Source organism: Schistocerca gregaria, chromosome 10 (assembly GCF_023897955.1).
Source record: "Schistocerca gregaria isolate iqSchGreg1 chromosome 10, iqSchGreg1.2, whole genome shotgun sequence".
Lineage (NCBI taxonomy): Eukaryota > Metazoa > Arthropoda > Insecta > Orthoptera > Acrididae > Schistocerca > Schistocerca gregaria.
The window spans coordinates 85,833,546-85,846,583 of NC_064929.1; the positions used below are offsets into that span (position 1 = coordinate 85,833,546).

The window sequence follows — 13,038 nt, forward strand, 5'->3', positions numbered from 1 at the left end:
TAAGATGAGGTTGTAACAGAAGTTAATTTGTTATGCAGGTCTACGTGGCAATTTAAACACAATTTTTGCATAACTGAACCATGTTGGCTGAATTTTTATAGACTATTTGCCAGAGTTTCATTAATATGTCCAAAATCTTTTCCAAATATGATAAGCACTCTTTTAAAAAGGACTGCAGTGCGATCGTTTTCATGAGATTTAAATTTTATTAGCAAAACAGCTTTATGAAGAAGACAAGCCGCGGACCATCACTGAACCTCATGGCAACATGACCCTGCAACAGTTCCTTTTGCTTAGGAGGAAAGACTCCAAGTTTGTGTAGTCTTTTGCTAGAAGATTATGCAAACAAAAGGCAACTCTAAGCACCCAGATAACTGAAAATCAATGTTAGCAGGCCTTTTAAACTTGCCGATTCCACCAGATATTTCCATCCGTACATTGTATAAGTGTAACACGAGGACAGGAGGGGGAGGGGGGGGGGGGGGAAAATAATCGACACTAATGTTGTAAATTTTCTAAACATTTTAATAGAAAAAGGAGACATTACTAGTTGTAATTGCACCACTGTAAGGCAACATTTTCATCACTTCTACATCAGAAACACCTGAGTAATGAATGTCCACACTGTACACTTTACACAGTACAACACGTACAGGTAGCAACCAGTTCACCGTCAGCTGTGCAAACGTACGGAACACCACGTGTCCCCGAACCTGTGGAACACTTCGGCCAGAGCCTTCTCCTGTGCAGAAACATCCCGGAACTTGACCAGTCCATAGCGGCCACCGACCAAGTCCTTCTGTACGACACACTTGACTACCCTGCCGAACCTGTCGAAGTGTTCCCGCAGTCGCTCTTCTGTGACCCACTGCGGCAAACTACACACCACGACCTCCGAGCACCTCTGCCTCTCGCTTTCCTCGTCTTCTTCCACTATGTAGACGTCAGGTTCCTCACTCTGCAATTTCTTGCTAGACACCTCGTGCGGACGAGTTTTGACATGGTTGTTCTTATTAGAAGAGGACTTTATCGGAGATTTTGTTAGCTTGTTCTTACTCGGTTTAGAAAACGAACAGTGACAAAAGGTGTGCAGCCACTTTCCACCACTCTGCTTGGAAAACACACAGTAATAGACGTCATGTTCCCAGCCCCCTTTCGGTGCTCGCAGCTTCCCACTCTCGAGGACGATCCACTGCCGGTGAGGACAGTCTGAAGAGCGGTACGTCAGCCCACACACCCCGGGAAAGTGCTTTTGTAACAGCTTTGGGGCCAGCGTGTTGTCCTTCTCCAAGGGGAGCTCCGCACAGAAGTTCCTGTCTTCGTCCAGAATCATTACGTGCTTCATCTTTCTCACCTGCAGCACAAAACACACAAATGGAAACATTAACAAGACAAGAAGAGTAGCCAGAGAGAGAGACAGAGAGAGAGAAGACGAAATCTCACAGGGAATGTTAGCAAAGACTTTAGAAATACCACATTCAACTGATTATCAGTTAATAGACAAGCCAGGATGGAATGTAACAATATTTATGAGAAGCAAAGAAAAACATTTGCACACTTATAGCTTTCAGCCAATGGTCTCTGTTAACACACACACACACACACACACACACACACACACACACACACACACACACACACACACACAAGCCAAAACTTAACATTGAAAAGTTTGTGGCTGAAAATGTACCAGACAGCACTTGTGTACAAATATGCAATTTACAAACAACAGTGCAGCAGCTATCCAAAACCAAATACAACACAAAACCAATGCAAAAATATTTGTAGACAGTCAGCCCCACAACATTAACAAAATATGCGTTGAGCCCCACAACATTAACAAAATACGTGTCGAGCTCTGCCAACGAGAACATGAGTTTTTTCAAATGTTAATAAGCCTAGTACCGAGTTCACAAATGTTATCAGCAATATACAGAAATAATGTGTTAATTCTGCAAAAAGGGACAAAGTTGCTCTCATGTTGTTGTTGTCTTCAGTCCTGAGACTGGTTTGATGCAGCTCTCCATGCTACTCTATCCTGTGCAAGCTGCTTCATCTCTCAGTACCTACTGCAACCTACATCCTTCTGAATCTGCTTAGTGTACTCATCTCTCGGTCTCCCTCTACGATTTTTACCCTCCACGCTGCCCTCCAATGCTAAATTTGTGATCCCTTGATGCCTCAAAACATGTCCTACCAACCGATCCCTTCTTCTAGTCAAGTTGTGCCACAAACTTCTCTTCTCCCCAATCCTATTCAATACCTCCTCATTAGTTACGTGATCTATCCACCTTATCTTCAGTATTCTTCTGTAGCACCACATTTCGAAAGCTTCTATTCTCTTCTTGTCCAAACTAGTTATCGTCCATGTTTCACTTCCATACATGGCTACACTCCAAACAAATACTTTCAGAAACGACTTCCTGATACATAAATCTGTATTCGATGTTAACAAATTTCTCTTCTTCAGAAACGCTTTCCTTGCCATTGCCAGTCTACATTTTATATCCTCTCTACTTCGACCATCATCAGTTATTTTACTTCCTAAATAGCAAAACTCCTTTACTACTTTAAGTGTCTCATTTCTTAATCTAATTCCCTCAGCATCACCCGATTTAATTTGACTACATTCCATTATCCTCGTTTTGCTTTTGTTAATGTTCATCTTATATTCTCCTTTCAAGACACTGTCCATTCCGTTCAACTGCTCTTCCAAGTCCTTTGCCGTCTCTGACAGAATTACAATGTCATCGGCGAACCTCAAAGTTTTTACTTCGTCTCCATGAATTTTAATACCTACTCCAAATTTTTCTTTTGTTTCCTTTACTGCTTGCTCAATATACAGATTGAATAACATCGGGGAGAGGCAACAACCCTGTCTCACTCCTTTCCCAACCACTGCTTCCCTTTCATGCCCCTCGACTCTTATTACTGCCATCTGGTTTCTGTACAAATTATAAATAGCCTTTCGCTCCCTGTATTTTACCCATGCCACCTTTAGAATTTGAAAAAGAGTATTCCAGTCAACATTGTCAAAAGCTTTCTCTAAGTCTACAAATGCTAGAAACGTAGGTTTGCCTTTTCTTAATCTTTCTTCTAAGATAAGTCGTAAGGTCAGTATTGCCTCACGTGTTCCAACATTTCGACGGAATCCAAACTGATCCTCCCCGAGGTCTGCATCTACCAGTTTTTCCATTCGTCTGTAAAGAATTCGCGTTAGTATTTTGCAGCCGTGGCTTATTAAACTGATAGTTCGGTAATTTTCACATCTGTCAGCACCTGCTTTCTTTGGGATTGGAATTATTATATTCTTCTTGAAGTCTGAGGGTATTTCGCCTGTCTCATACATCTTGCTCACCAGCTGGTAGAGTTCTGTCAGGACTGGCTCTCCCAAGGCCGTCAGTAGTTCTAATGGAATGTTACCTACTCCCGGGGCCTTGTTTCGACTCAGGTCTTTCAGTGCTCTGTCAAACTCTTCACGCAGTATCGTATCTCCCATTTCGTCTTCATCTACATCCTCTTCTATTTCCATAATATTGTCCTCAAGTACATCGCCCTTGTATAAACCTTCTATATACTCCTTCCACCTTTCTGCCTTCCCTTCTTTGCTTAGAACTGGGCTGCCATCTGAGCTCTTGATATTCATACACGTGGTTCTCTTCTCTCCAAAGGTCTCTTTAATTTTCCTGTAGGCAGTATCTATCTTACCCCTAGTGAGATAAGCTTCTACATCCTTACATTTGTCCTCTAGCCATCCCTGTTTAGCCATTTTGCACTTCCTGTCGATCTCATTTTTGAGACGTTTGTATTCCTTTTTGCCTGCTTCATTTACTGCATTTTTATATTTTCTCCTTTCATCAATTAAATTCAATATTTCTTCTGTTACCCAAGGATTTCTAGCAGCCCTCGTCTTTGTACCTACTTTATCCTCTGCTGCCTTCACTACTACATCCCTCAGAGCTACCCATTCTTCTTCTACTGTATTTCTTTCCCCTATTCCTGTCAATTGTTCCCTTATGCTCTCTCTGAAACTCTGTACAACCTCTGGTTCTTTCAGTTTATCCAGGTCCCATCTCCTTAATTTCTCACATTTTTGCAGTTTCTTCAGTTTTAATCTACTTGCTCTCATAGTGGGATGAAATCAACTTTACAATTATAAGTCCAGAGCATTTATCAAAGAAGTATGCACATTACAGTTGGTGTCTACCACATATGCGATACTTGTGTATCTATCAATGAGATTTGACTTGACTTCACCGATTGGTCTCGTGATAATGAGTTTTAGTGAAATATTCAAAAATTAAATCACTCCTGTTCAAAGTTCATGTCAACAGCTATGAAAAAGGTAATTTCATGATGCATGGAGTACACCAGAACCAGTCTGGTACAATGGTACTTTAATCAAATACAAACGGGCAGTTGATAAAATAATGTACGAGAGTAGCTATAAAAAGAAACAAATGGTTCCAACAGGATTTGGCCCAATATCAACAGTAAAAAAGAAAGAAGGAAGTGAACTCGCCTAGCATCTGAAAGCTATGTACAGGATTCAAAAGATGAATGCCACCATAATACCAACACAAGGATTCACCACAAATGAGCATAGTCGAAGAAATATGGTGTTATGCGGCACATCAACTGAACATTTGGCTATTAAACATCCTTTTTCAAACTGTACAAAGTTTAGGGAATAAAACTGATAAATTATGAGTCTTGCCGAATGATCACCTCAAGGGTAATTCAGTAATATGCATAAGTGAGCATAAATGGGTTTGAAGGGGGCAGCTAGTACTTTAAGTTTTGATATGATAACCAATTTTAGAAGAGAAAAATACTGATGTGGTGGAATGAGCATATGTGTTAGGGAAGGCATAAAAGTAAGAAAGATGATAATTAATTATACGAAATGTAGTAAGAGATAAAAAGGGATGACATCAAATGAATTAAACAAGACACTGAAAACGGTAGGCTCCCCCTAACAGGGTCAGGTATGCTGCTACTCAGGCAGCTATGTGTGGGATGCACACCAAATAAAAGTAACAAGGGGTATTGAACGTAAACAGGGAAGGGAAGCACGAATGGTCACAGGTTTGTTTGCTGCGTGGGAAAGAGTCGCAGAGGTACTGAAGAAACTGAACTGGAAAACTTGAAGATAGCTTACACCTGTCCCGAGAAAGCCACAAAGAAAACTAAACAGGAACTGCAAACACACCTTTATATTTCCCACGTCACTGCACGGTGTGTCAGACACGTTTCCCGGTGAGACCTCCTCCCTTTCCGCACAGGGTTTCTCACTCTTTTCGACCTGTCGTTTTATTTCTTCTGGCACAGTGCCATTCGTCTCTGTTTTAAAACTTGTCTCTCGTCTCACGACAGCTTCGCACCTGTAAAATAGAATTCACAGAATGTAAGCACGGTCAAACTCTCTAGATGACATTACGTGTATCACTGCATCTAATTGTGAAATGTCAGCCACAGCTAAATGCTAAATGAAGGCAGCAAACATTCTGGACCTAAATGATAGCGCTGTTAACGCAACATGCATATATAAAACAAACTGCTTTGATGAATTATTTAGTTAATATAATAATATTTCAAAAGTTCCACACAAACAAGATGTGTTTCGAAAGTCAGTCTCATACACGCTTTTCTTACTAAAATAAATTTTATTTTTCTCAACAGTGTTTTCTTTTAACTGGCATACTTTTCCCACATTTTGTCAAACCCACTTAAGATACAGCTACTTCTCAATTGCAGCAACACCTGACAACTTTTGAGTATAATGTCTAAACAAAACACGACGAGATCAGTATCGGGCGGCAGACTCCAACTTGCTCAGATGTAGTAATTCAGGAACCTATCAGAATCGGGATGCTGGAAAACTTATGACAGAAATTGAGTGAGTGCCACACAATCGAGCAGTACGCGTGTGGGCTCTCAGGCGGTGCAGACGAGAAAGCCAGCTGTGGTAGCCAGCAGTCACAGAGTTAGGTGTGTACATAGCAGTTGTCTCAGTGGATGAGAGCGAGTACAAGGAAATGTCATCACTACCGCACAGAGGGGGAAGGAGAGTGACATCATTTGCGGCTAAGTGAAGAGTGCGTGGTTCGTTAGCTGGTAGGAGGCGACCGATTCCGGATCCCTGCCGAAGGCATAAAGCCATCTCAGTGGCTCCACATCTGGAAGCCAGTTAATGCACCAACCCCGATGTGGTGCCTCGGGAGAAGTGGTTGCCATTTCTTTGACGGGAACGTGGCTGTGTTCAATTTTGCCGAAGGCTACAAAGACACTGAAATCTACTGTAATTCTGGTGGATGCAGTGTGGACCAGTGAGACTGGGTGCCAAGAAGCAGCCTCGTACACAGTAGACTCCCTAGTAATTGTACAGCCATTTCTGTCAGCTATTTGTAAGTTTGGACAAATGGTTCAAATGGCTCTGAGCACTATGGGACTTAACATCTTAGGTCATCAGTCCCCTAGAACTTAGAACTACTTAAACCTAACTAACCTAAGGACATCACACAACACCCAGCCATCACGAGGCAGGGAAAATCCCTGACCCCGCCGGGAATCAAACCCGGGAACCCGGGCGTGGGAAGCGAGAACGCTACCGCACGACCACAAGATGCGGGCTAAGTTTGGACACTGCTAAACGTTTGAAAGTGGCAAATAGTGTTTGTTCAAAACTGGATTTTTGTTTTGTGGAATGCTGTCCTCAAGGCAGGAGGGCTGAAGGTCAAAGTGGACAAGAAAGAAATGTGAGAGGTAAAAGCAGTTGTCAGGTTGTAATTTTGTTTCCTGGAGGCAGAGAACATGTAGCCACCAAGAGTAGCTGTAATTCCTTCCTGGATCTAAGACCACAAATATTCCACAGGAGAAGGGTCACAATGGGGAAAGGGAAGGCAGGGCGAGGGTACAGAAGGGTGTCATGTCAGCGGCTGTTGAGTTCCAGCCTTCGAAGACACTCTGCAACAGAACGCAGAGGTGGATCCTGCTCCACGAGATCTACAGACGCGTCAGCATTCTCCCTCAGTCGGTCTGTGGATTCTGGGGCAGATAAACAGTTGGTGGTGCACAATGGCAACAAGGAGGTTAGCTACGTGAGGGGACCACAAACTGACACCGTCGAAGAGCACACTTGAGTCGGCGAAGGAGACCGTTTGCCTCTGATTTCTTGGAGTCTCTCTGGTTGGCAGATGAAGATTCAGATGTTTGTCAGCTGGATGGACATTAAGTCTTTGCTGGAATATTATTTCCGTCCTGTCCAACCTGTTGGTTGTGTAGCAGATGATTTGGCTGTGCAAGGCAAAACTTTGGTGGTTTGTTGTACAGGAGGAGGAGGAGGAGGAGGAGGAGGAGGAGGAGGAGGAGACAGGGATGCTACGACGGCACTGGACGAATTTACAATTGTGGTGCTAAATTTGAGATTGCACATCTGCGTGATTGTGTCCTTCGTGGAGTGAGATGTAACAAGAATGGTACTGTAAGTGCCAGATGGTAAAATGCAGGGCTTTCAACTAGCCAATAACTTGTGAATGACAGCATAAGGCACTTTTTCCTTTACCCAAATCTCCCAGGTCTGTTCACCGAGACACGTGGGACAGTCTCGAGAGGAGGCAGCACGGTCACCATTGCAGTCAATACAGCTGGGAGAAGGAGGCAGGCAATCGCCCTCGTGCGCATCCCCACCACAGGTGACACATTTGACTGGGTGCCGACAGGACATTCGAGTGAGGACGAAATGATCGGGTTCGGAATGTACGGTCTGTTTGTGACAACTTCACAGCCTGCTTTGATTTTGAGTACAGAGGCACCACTCTTTCGAATGTGAGAAAAAGAGTGTGTGTGGGCACTAAGGATGCATCTACTTGTTTCATCACTCAATGGACTGCAATGACACTGATCAGAAAGGTACGTTCGGATTTCTGCCTCAGTCAGACCATTGAGCAACCCAGTGCAGATAACGCCACGGGAAGAATTCATAGTTCTACGGACTTGACATGAACAGGATAGCCACAGAGAACAAACACTGGTAGCAATTACTTCTGTAAAATATCTGGGAGTATGCGTGCAGAACAATTTCAAGTGGAATTATCATATAAAAGTAATTGTTGGTAAGGCGGGTGCCAAGTTGAGATTCATTGGGAGAGTCCTTAAAAAATGTAGTCCATCAACAAAGGAGGTGGCTTGTAAAACACTCGTTCGGCCTATACTTGAGTATTGCTCATCAGTGTGGGATCCGTACCAGGTCGGATTGACAGAGGAGATAGAGAAGATTCAAAGAAGAGCGGCGCTTTTCGTCACAGGGTTATTTTGTAACTGTGATAGTGTTCCAGACTTGTTTAGCAAACTCGAGTGACAGACTCTGCAAGAGAGACGCTCTGCATCACGGTGTAGCTTGCTGTCCAGGTTTCGAGAGGGTGCATTTCTGGACGAGGTGTCGAATATACTGCTTGCCCCTACTTATACCTCCCGGGGAGATTACGAATGTAAAATTAGAGAGATTCGAGCACGCACAGAGGCTTTCCCACAGTCTTTCTTCCCATGAACCATAGACGACTGGAACAGGAAAGGGAGGTAATGACAGTGGCACGTAAAGTGCCCTCCGCCACACACCGTTGGGTGGCTTGCGGAGTATAAATGTAGATGTAGATGTAGAGAAGTGAAGCAGCAAGCAGTTGTTGTGCCTTAGAATCAGAAGTAGTCTCCAAAAGAAAAGTGCCATTGCATAAATGAGAGCAGGATTTCACAGGGCTAGCAACTGCATCAACACCTTTCTAAATAAGAAACAGATTTACCATTGCAAACGACTGGCCTTCTCCAGTATGTGAAACCACAAGGAACCGTGGCATGGCTGGTTGGGTCTTTGCATCAGGAGCTTCATTCCATTTGCGTTTGGTACACGTGGTCTGCAAAGGTGACGATTGGCTCACACCGAGAAAAATCTGCCATAACTGCCAGTGTCTCCAATGGCGCGCTCCTTCCAACTGGAGGACCCTCTTCCACAGAGAGGGGCTCACCTGCCTTAGGTGATTGTTCGAGCCCCACCAAACACCTGGCAGAGGGACCAATCGGCAATTTGGGAAGGTAGCAGCTCAGCCAATCATTCCTCCCCGAGTCTGGCCTGTACCACGGGGTACGTGCGAACCCTACGCGTTACCCAGTCATGTGTCACAAGCGTGGGCGGGCCTCCGGGAGCAGACGGGGAGTAACCTCAATAGCTAAACAGGAAGAAAGCTAGGAGAAGGCGAATGAAGAAAGAAAAAGGGAATGAAAAACAGTGGAGAGCATTCAGATATCTACTACCGAAAATGCAGAATACATTTCGAAAAATAGCCCAGACTTGTTCCTCGAGAGAGGGGAAAAAGGATAGCAGGAGGATAGACACGCAACACGGAAGGGAATAGTGCCACAAGGTTGGGGCTCTGTGGTAGCTGAGCAGGAACTCGCCAAAGAATTGAGCCCCCTGGGGATGGGGGGTCATATCTGGGTTGTTCTGCTTTTGACAGCTACATTGCTGGAACTGTAATTACAGCTCCATTGCACGTTAAAGACTAGCTGTTAAGGTCACCCTAATTAATAATAATTAAACTTGGGTATCCTTTTGTGTTTATTGTGTATCTTGGATTCAAATTTAAAGGTCAAGTAAAGGCAAACTTTTTCTGTTCTGTTATTGAGTTGAAGCCATCTGGAGCACGTTTCCATGCAGGCCCTGCTCATGTAAATTAGCACTTGCCTAAACAGTGCGTACGTGGAACCAGTGAAGATTCTCTGGCCTGACGTTCAGATAAAACTGTCTATTCACTTCAGGCATGAAATCTACAAGTTCAGTTAAGTCAACATGTTTCAAATTTGGATCTAGTAGTTTTTAAAGCCTTTGTGTTTCTAGTTTTATATTTACCTTCTACCTACGTAATTGAGCACTAGATTTTGCAAGGCATCTACAAACTATGGGGAAATGACAAATTGTGGTATCTAACTCTGATGAAGAATATGTTACTTTTAAAAAACTTCATCATGGCAAAGTTTTTGAAATGTACATTGTTAACATGAGCATCAACTTTTGGTTTGCTAATGAGGTCTGTAACACTCTTAAAGGATCTGAAATCCTCAGCACCCATTTAACTGACTCTAGTGCTGAAACCACGAAATTCCTTCAAGACCTTCCACCTTTATGAAGGCAGCAGTGTAGGCAGCAAGCACTCCTACAACAATGAATATTTGCGCTTTGGGCCAACGTGGAAGTGAACATCAGAGAAATTAGTCAGAGAGCTTTTCGCATAAGTTCATATATACCAGTGTAGATGTACAGCACAGACAAAGCTGATTCACTGTAACATCAACAGATGTCAGGAGCACGAAAACGTGCTACAATCTCAAAGTCGATGACAGGGTGCTGTAGGCCCGTATGGTTCTCAGTAGTTCACTGCATTTTCACATTTGTGTTTTGAAAACGTATGGGAAATTTTGAAAAACTAAATCTATTTAAAACAGTATCAACGAATTTTAAGAATTCCACACTATTTAAAGATTACAGATTTCATTTCCAGAATTTTTGTTGGTTAATCTTTTAAAACTGAAGGTTGTTGCATTAAATTATTATGGAGAGATCTTTGAGAAAATAGTCAAATGATATTTTGTGGTCTGGGTCTTAAATGTTCAATAATATTTCAAACAATGGAAAATCCAGGATGGAATGTAACAATACCAGAGAAGGAAAGTTTCTACTCACCATATCGCAGAGATGCTAAGTCGCGATAGGCACAACAAAAAGATTCACAAAATTACAGCTTTCGGCCATTAAGGCCTTTGTCAGCGCGCACACACACACAAACACACAAACACACACACACACACACACACACACACACACACACACACACACACACACACACACACACACTTGCAAGCGCAACTTGCCTACACGTCTGCAGTCTCAGAGAGCTGAAACCACACTGCGAGCAGCAGCACCAGTGCATGATGGGAGTGGCGTGTGGGTAAGGGTAAGGAAGAGGCTGTGGTGGGGAGGGGAGGGGAGGGATAGTATGGTGTGAGTGGTGGACAGTGAAGTGTTGCAGTTTAGACGGAGGGCAGGAGAGAAGGTGCAGTGGGGGAGAGGGGGTAAGTAGTGGAAAGGAGAGAAATAAAAAGAAATTAAAAGACTGTGTGTGGCTGTGTAGTGCTGGAAATGGAACAGGGAGGGGGCTGGATAGGTGAGGACAGTGACTAACGAAGGTTGAGGCCAGGAGGGTTACGGGAACGTAGGATGTATAGCAGGAAATGTCCCCACCTGCGCAATACAGAAAAGCTGGCATTGGTGGGAAGGATCCGTACGGCACAGGCTGTGAAGCAGTCATTGGGATGAGAGAGATCATGTTTGGCAGCGTGTTCAGCGACAAAGTGGCCAACTTGCTTTTTGGCCACAGTTTGTCGCTGGCTGTTCATGCAGACAGACAGCTTGTTGGTTGTCATGCCTACATGCCTTCGTTAGACACTGTCCTCACCCAACCCATCCAGCCCCCTGCCTGTTCCCATTCCAGCACTACACAGCCACACCCAGTCTTTTAATTTCTTTTTATTTCTCTCCCTTGCACTACTTTCTCCCTCCCACCTTCGCACCTTCTCTCCGGCCCTCCATCTAAACTGCAACACTTTACTGTCCGCCAGTCCTACCATACCATCCCTCTCCCTCCCCGCTCCAGCCTCCTCCTTATCCCCACCCAGTCGCCACTCCCATCATGCACTGGTACTGCTGCTCGCAGTGTGGTTTCAGCTCTGAGACTGCAGACGTGTGTGCAAGTTGTGTCAAAGGCCTTAATGGCTGAAAGCTATAATTGTGTGAATGTTGTGCCTATCGCGACTCAGCATCCCCTATATGGCGAGTAGCAACTTTCCTTCTCTGGTATTGTTACAATAAAATTTTAAGATAATGTAACTGCATGTTAATTACCTTTCCGGAACCTCTCCTACTTCAGAAACTGAGCTCTACTTATAACACTCAATAAAGGTTATCTTGCTTCAAGTATTCTAACTTTAAGTCAGTACTGACCATTTGAGAAACAAATGCACATCAAAAGACAAAGGAGACTTTGAAGCAGTAAACACTATTTGGAGCACCCGGAGAATGTAACTAGAAGTCGTTAAAATATCTGACACAAAAATAGAATTGACACTTTGGCCGCAAATACTAAATCACACCCTTCCTCAGGGCAGCAGTAGTCATATGTCGAAATCAATTGAGACAAGGTTATATGGATAACACACTGCACGACAGTGTCTAAAATTTTTTGCCCTATTTTTCTTACACTTTACAAAACAGTTACATTCCATTAAGTCTTTTTGTGGCTCTAATGCAAAAAGTGCATTCTCATTCCGTCTGTTAGTGGCCAGAACAACTGGCAATGCTGGAAAATTTAAATTTTCTAAAGAATAACTATTAACTGGGAAAGCAAACTGGAGAGCTGTTGAGGATGGCAGCAGAGGGGGAGATAGTAACGTCATACACTCCGGTATTATTACAAGTGGATCCATGTTGTCAAATCCAATATAGACATAACTACAGGCCGTTACCTGCTTAACATATTTTGGTTCAAAAGGCGCTCCTCAGCGACCGACTCTTCAGAAGAATTTAATGAAAGCGAAATGTGTACGAATCCACATTTCCTCTGAATTAATCGCTGGCAGCTTTAATATAGAGACTTACTTTCTTGCGTAAACGTTTATTGTACTATGCTCATTTTTAAACTGTTGTCTCATTCACACACCCAATAACTTCTTCATTCTGGCACTTTCAGGACTGAATCGAACAGGCAGAACAATTTCTTCTGCAAGTTTCCATGCTAGGTATGAAATTTTGCAAAATTTGCATTTTTTAAAATTATTCACAATATCGCAGAGATTTCTGGCTAATAACACATTTATCCATATTGTAAATGGTATATTTACTGTGTGGGTTTATCATCATCATCATCATCATCATCATCGAGTTTAAAATTCTGCTCACACGTTTCATTGGCACTATGACTTTTTATTTCTTCC

The 13,038-nt window shown here is 43.3% G+C and overlaps 1 protein-coding gene across 3 annotated transcripts in view; it reads right to left on the reverse strand.

Moving 5' to 3' along the window:
* Positions 1 to 504: 504 nt before the first annotated feature.
* The window catches only part of LOC126293696 (uncharacterized), a 28,476-nt gene continuing 15,942 nt past the window's right edge, over positions 505 to 13,038 (reverse strand). For all 3 annotated transcript variants that reach the window (XM_049986999.1, XM_049987000.1, XM_049987001.1), the window contains 2 exons: positions 5,213 to 5,384; positions 505 to 1,354 (listed from right to left, as the gene is read on the reverse strand). In XM_049986999.1, the coding sequence (XP_049842956.1) occupies positions 674 to 1,354; positions 5,213 to 5,384 (853 nt within the window). In that variant the 3' untranslated portion in view covers positions 505 to 673. The remainder of the gene's footprint in view (positions 1,355 to 5,212; positions 5,385 to 13,038) is intronic.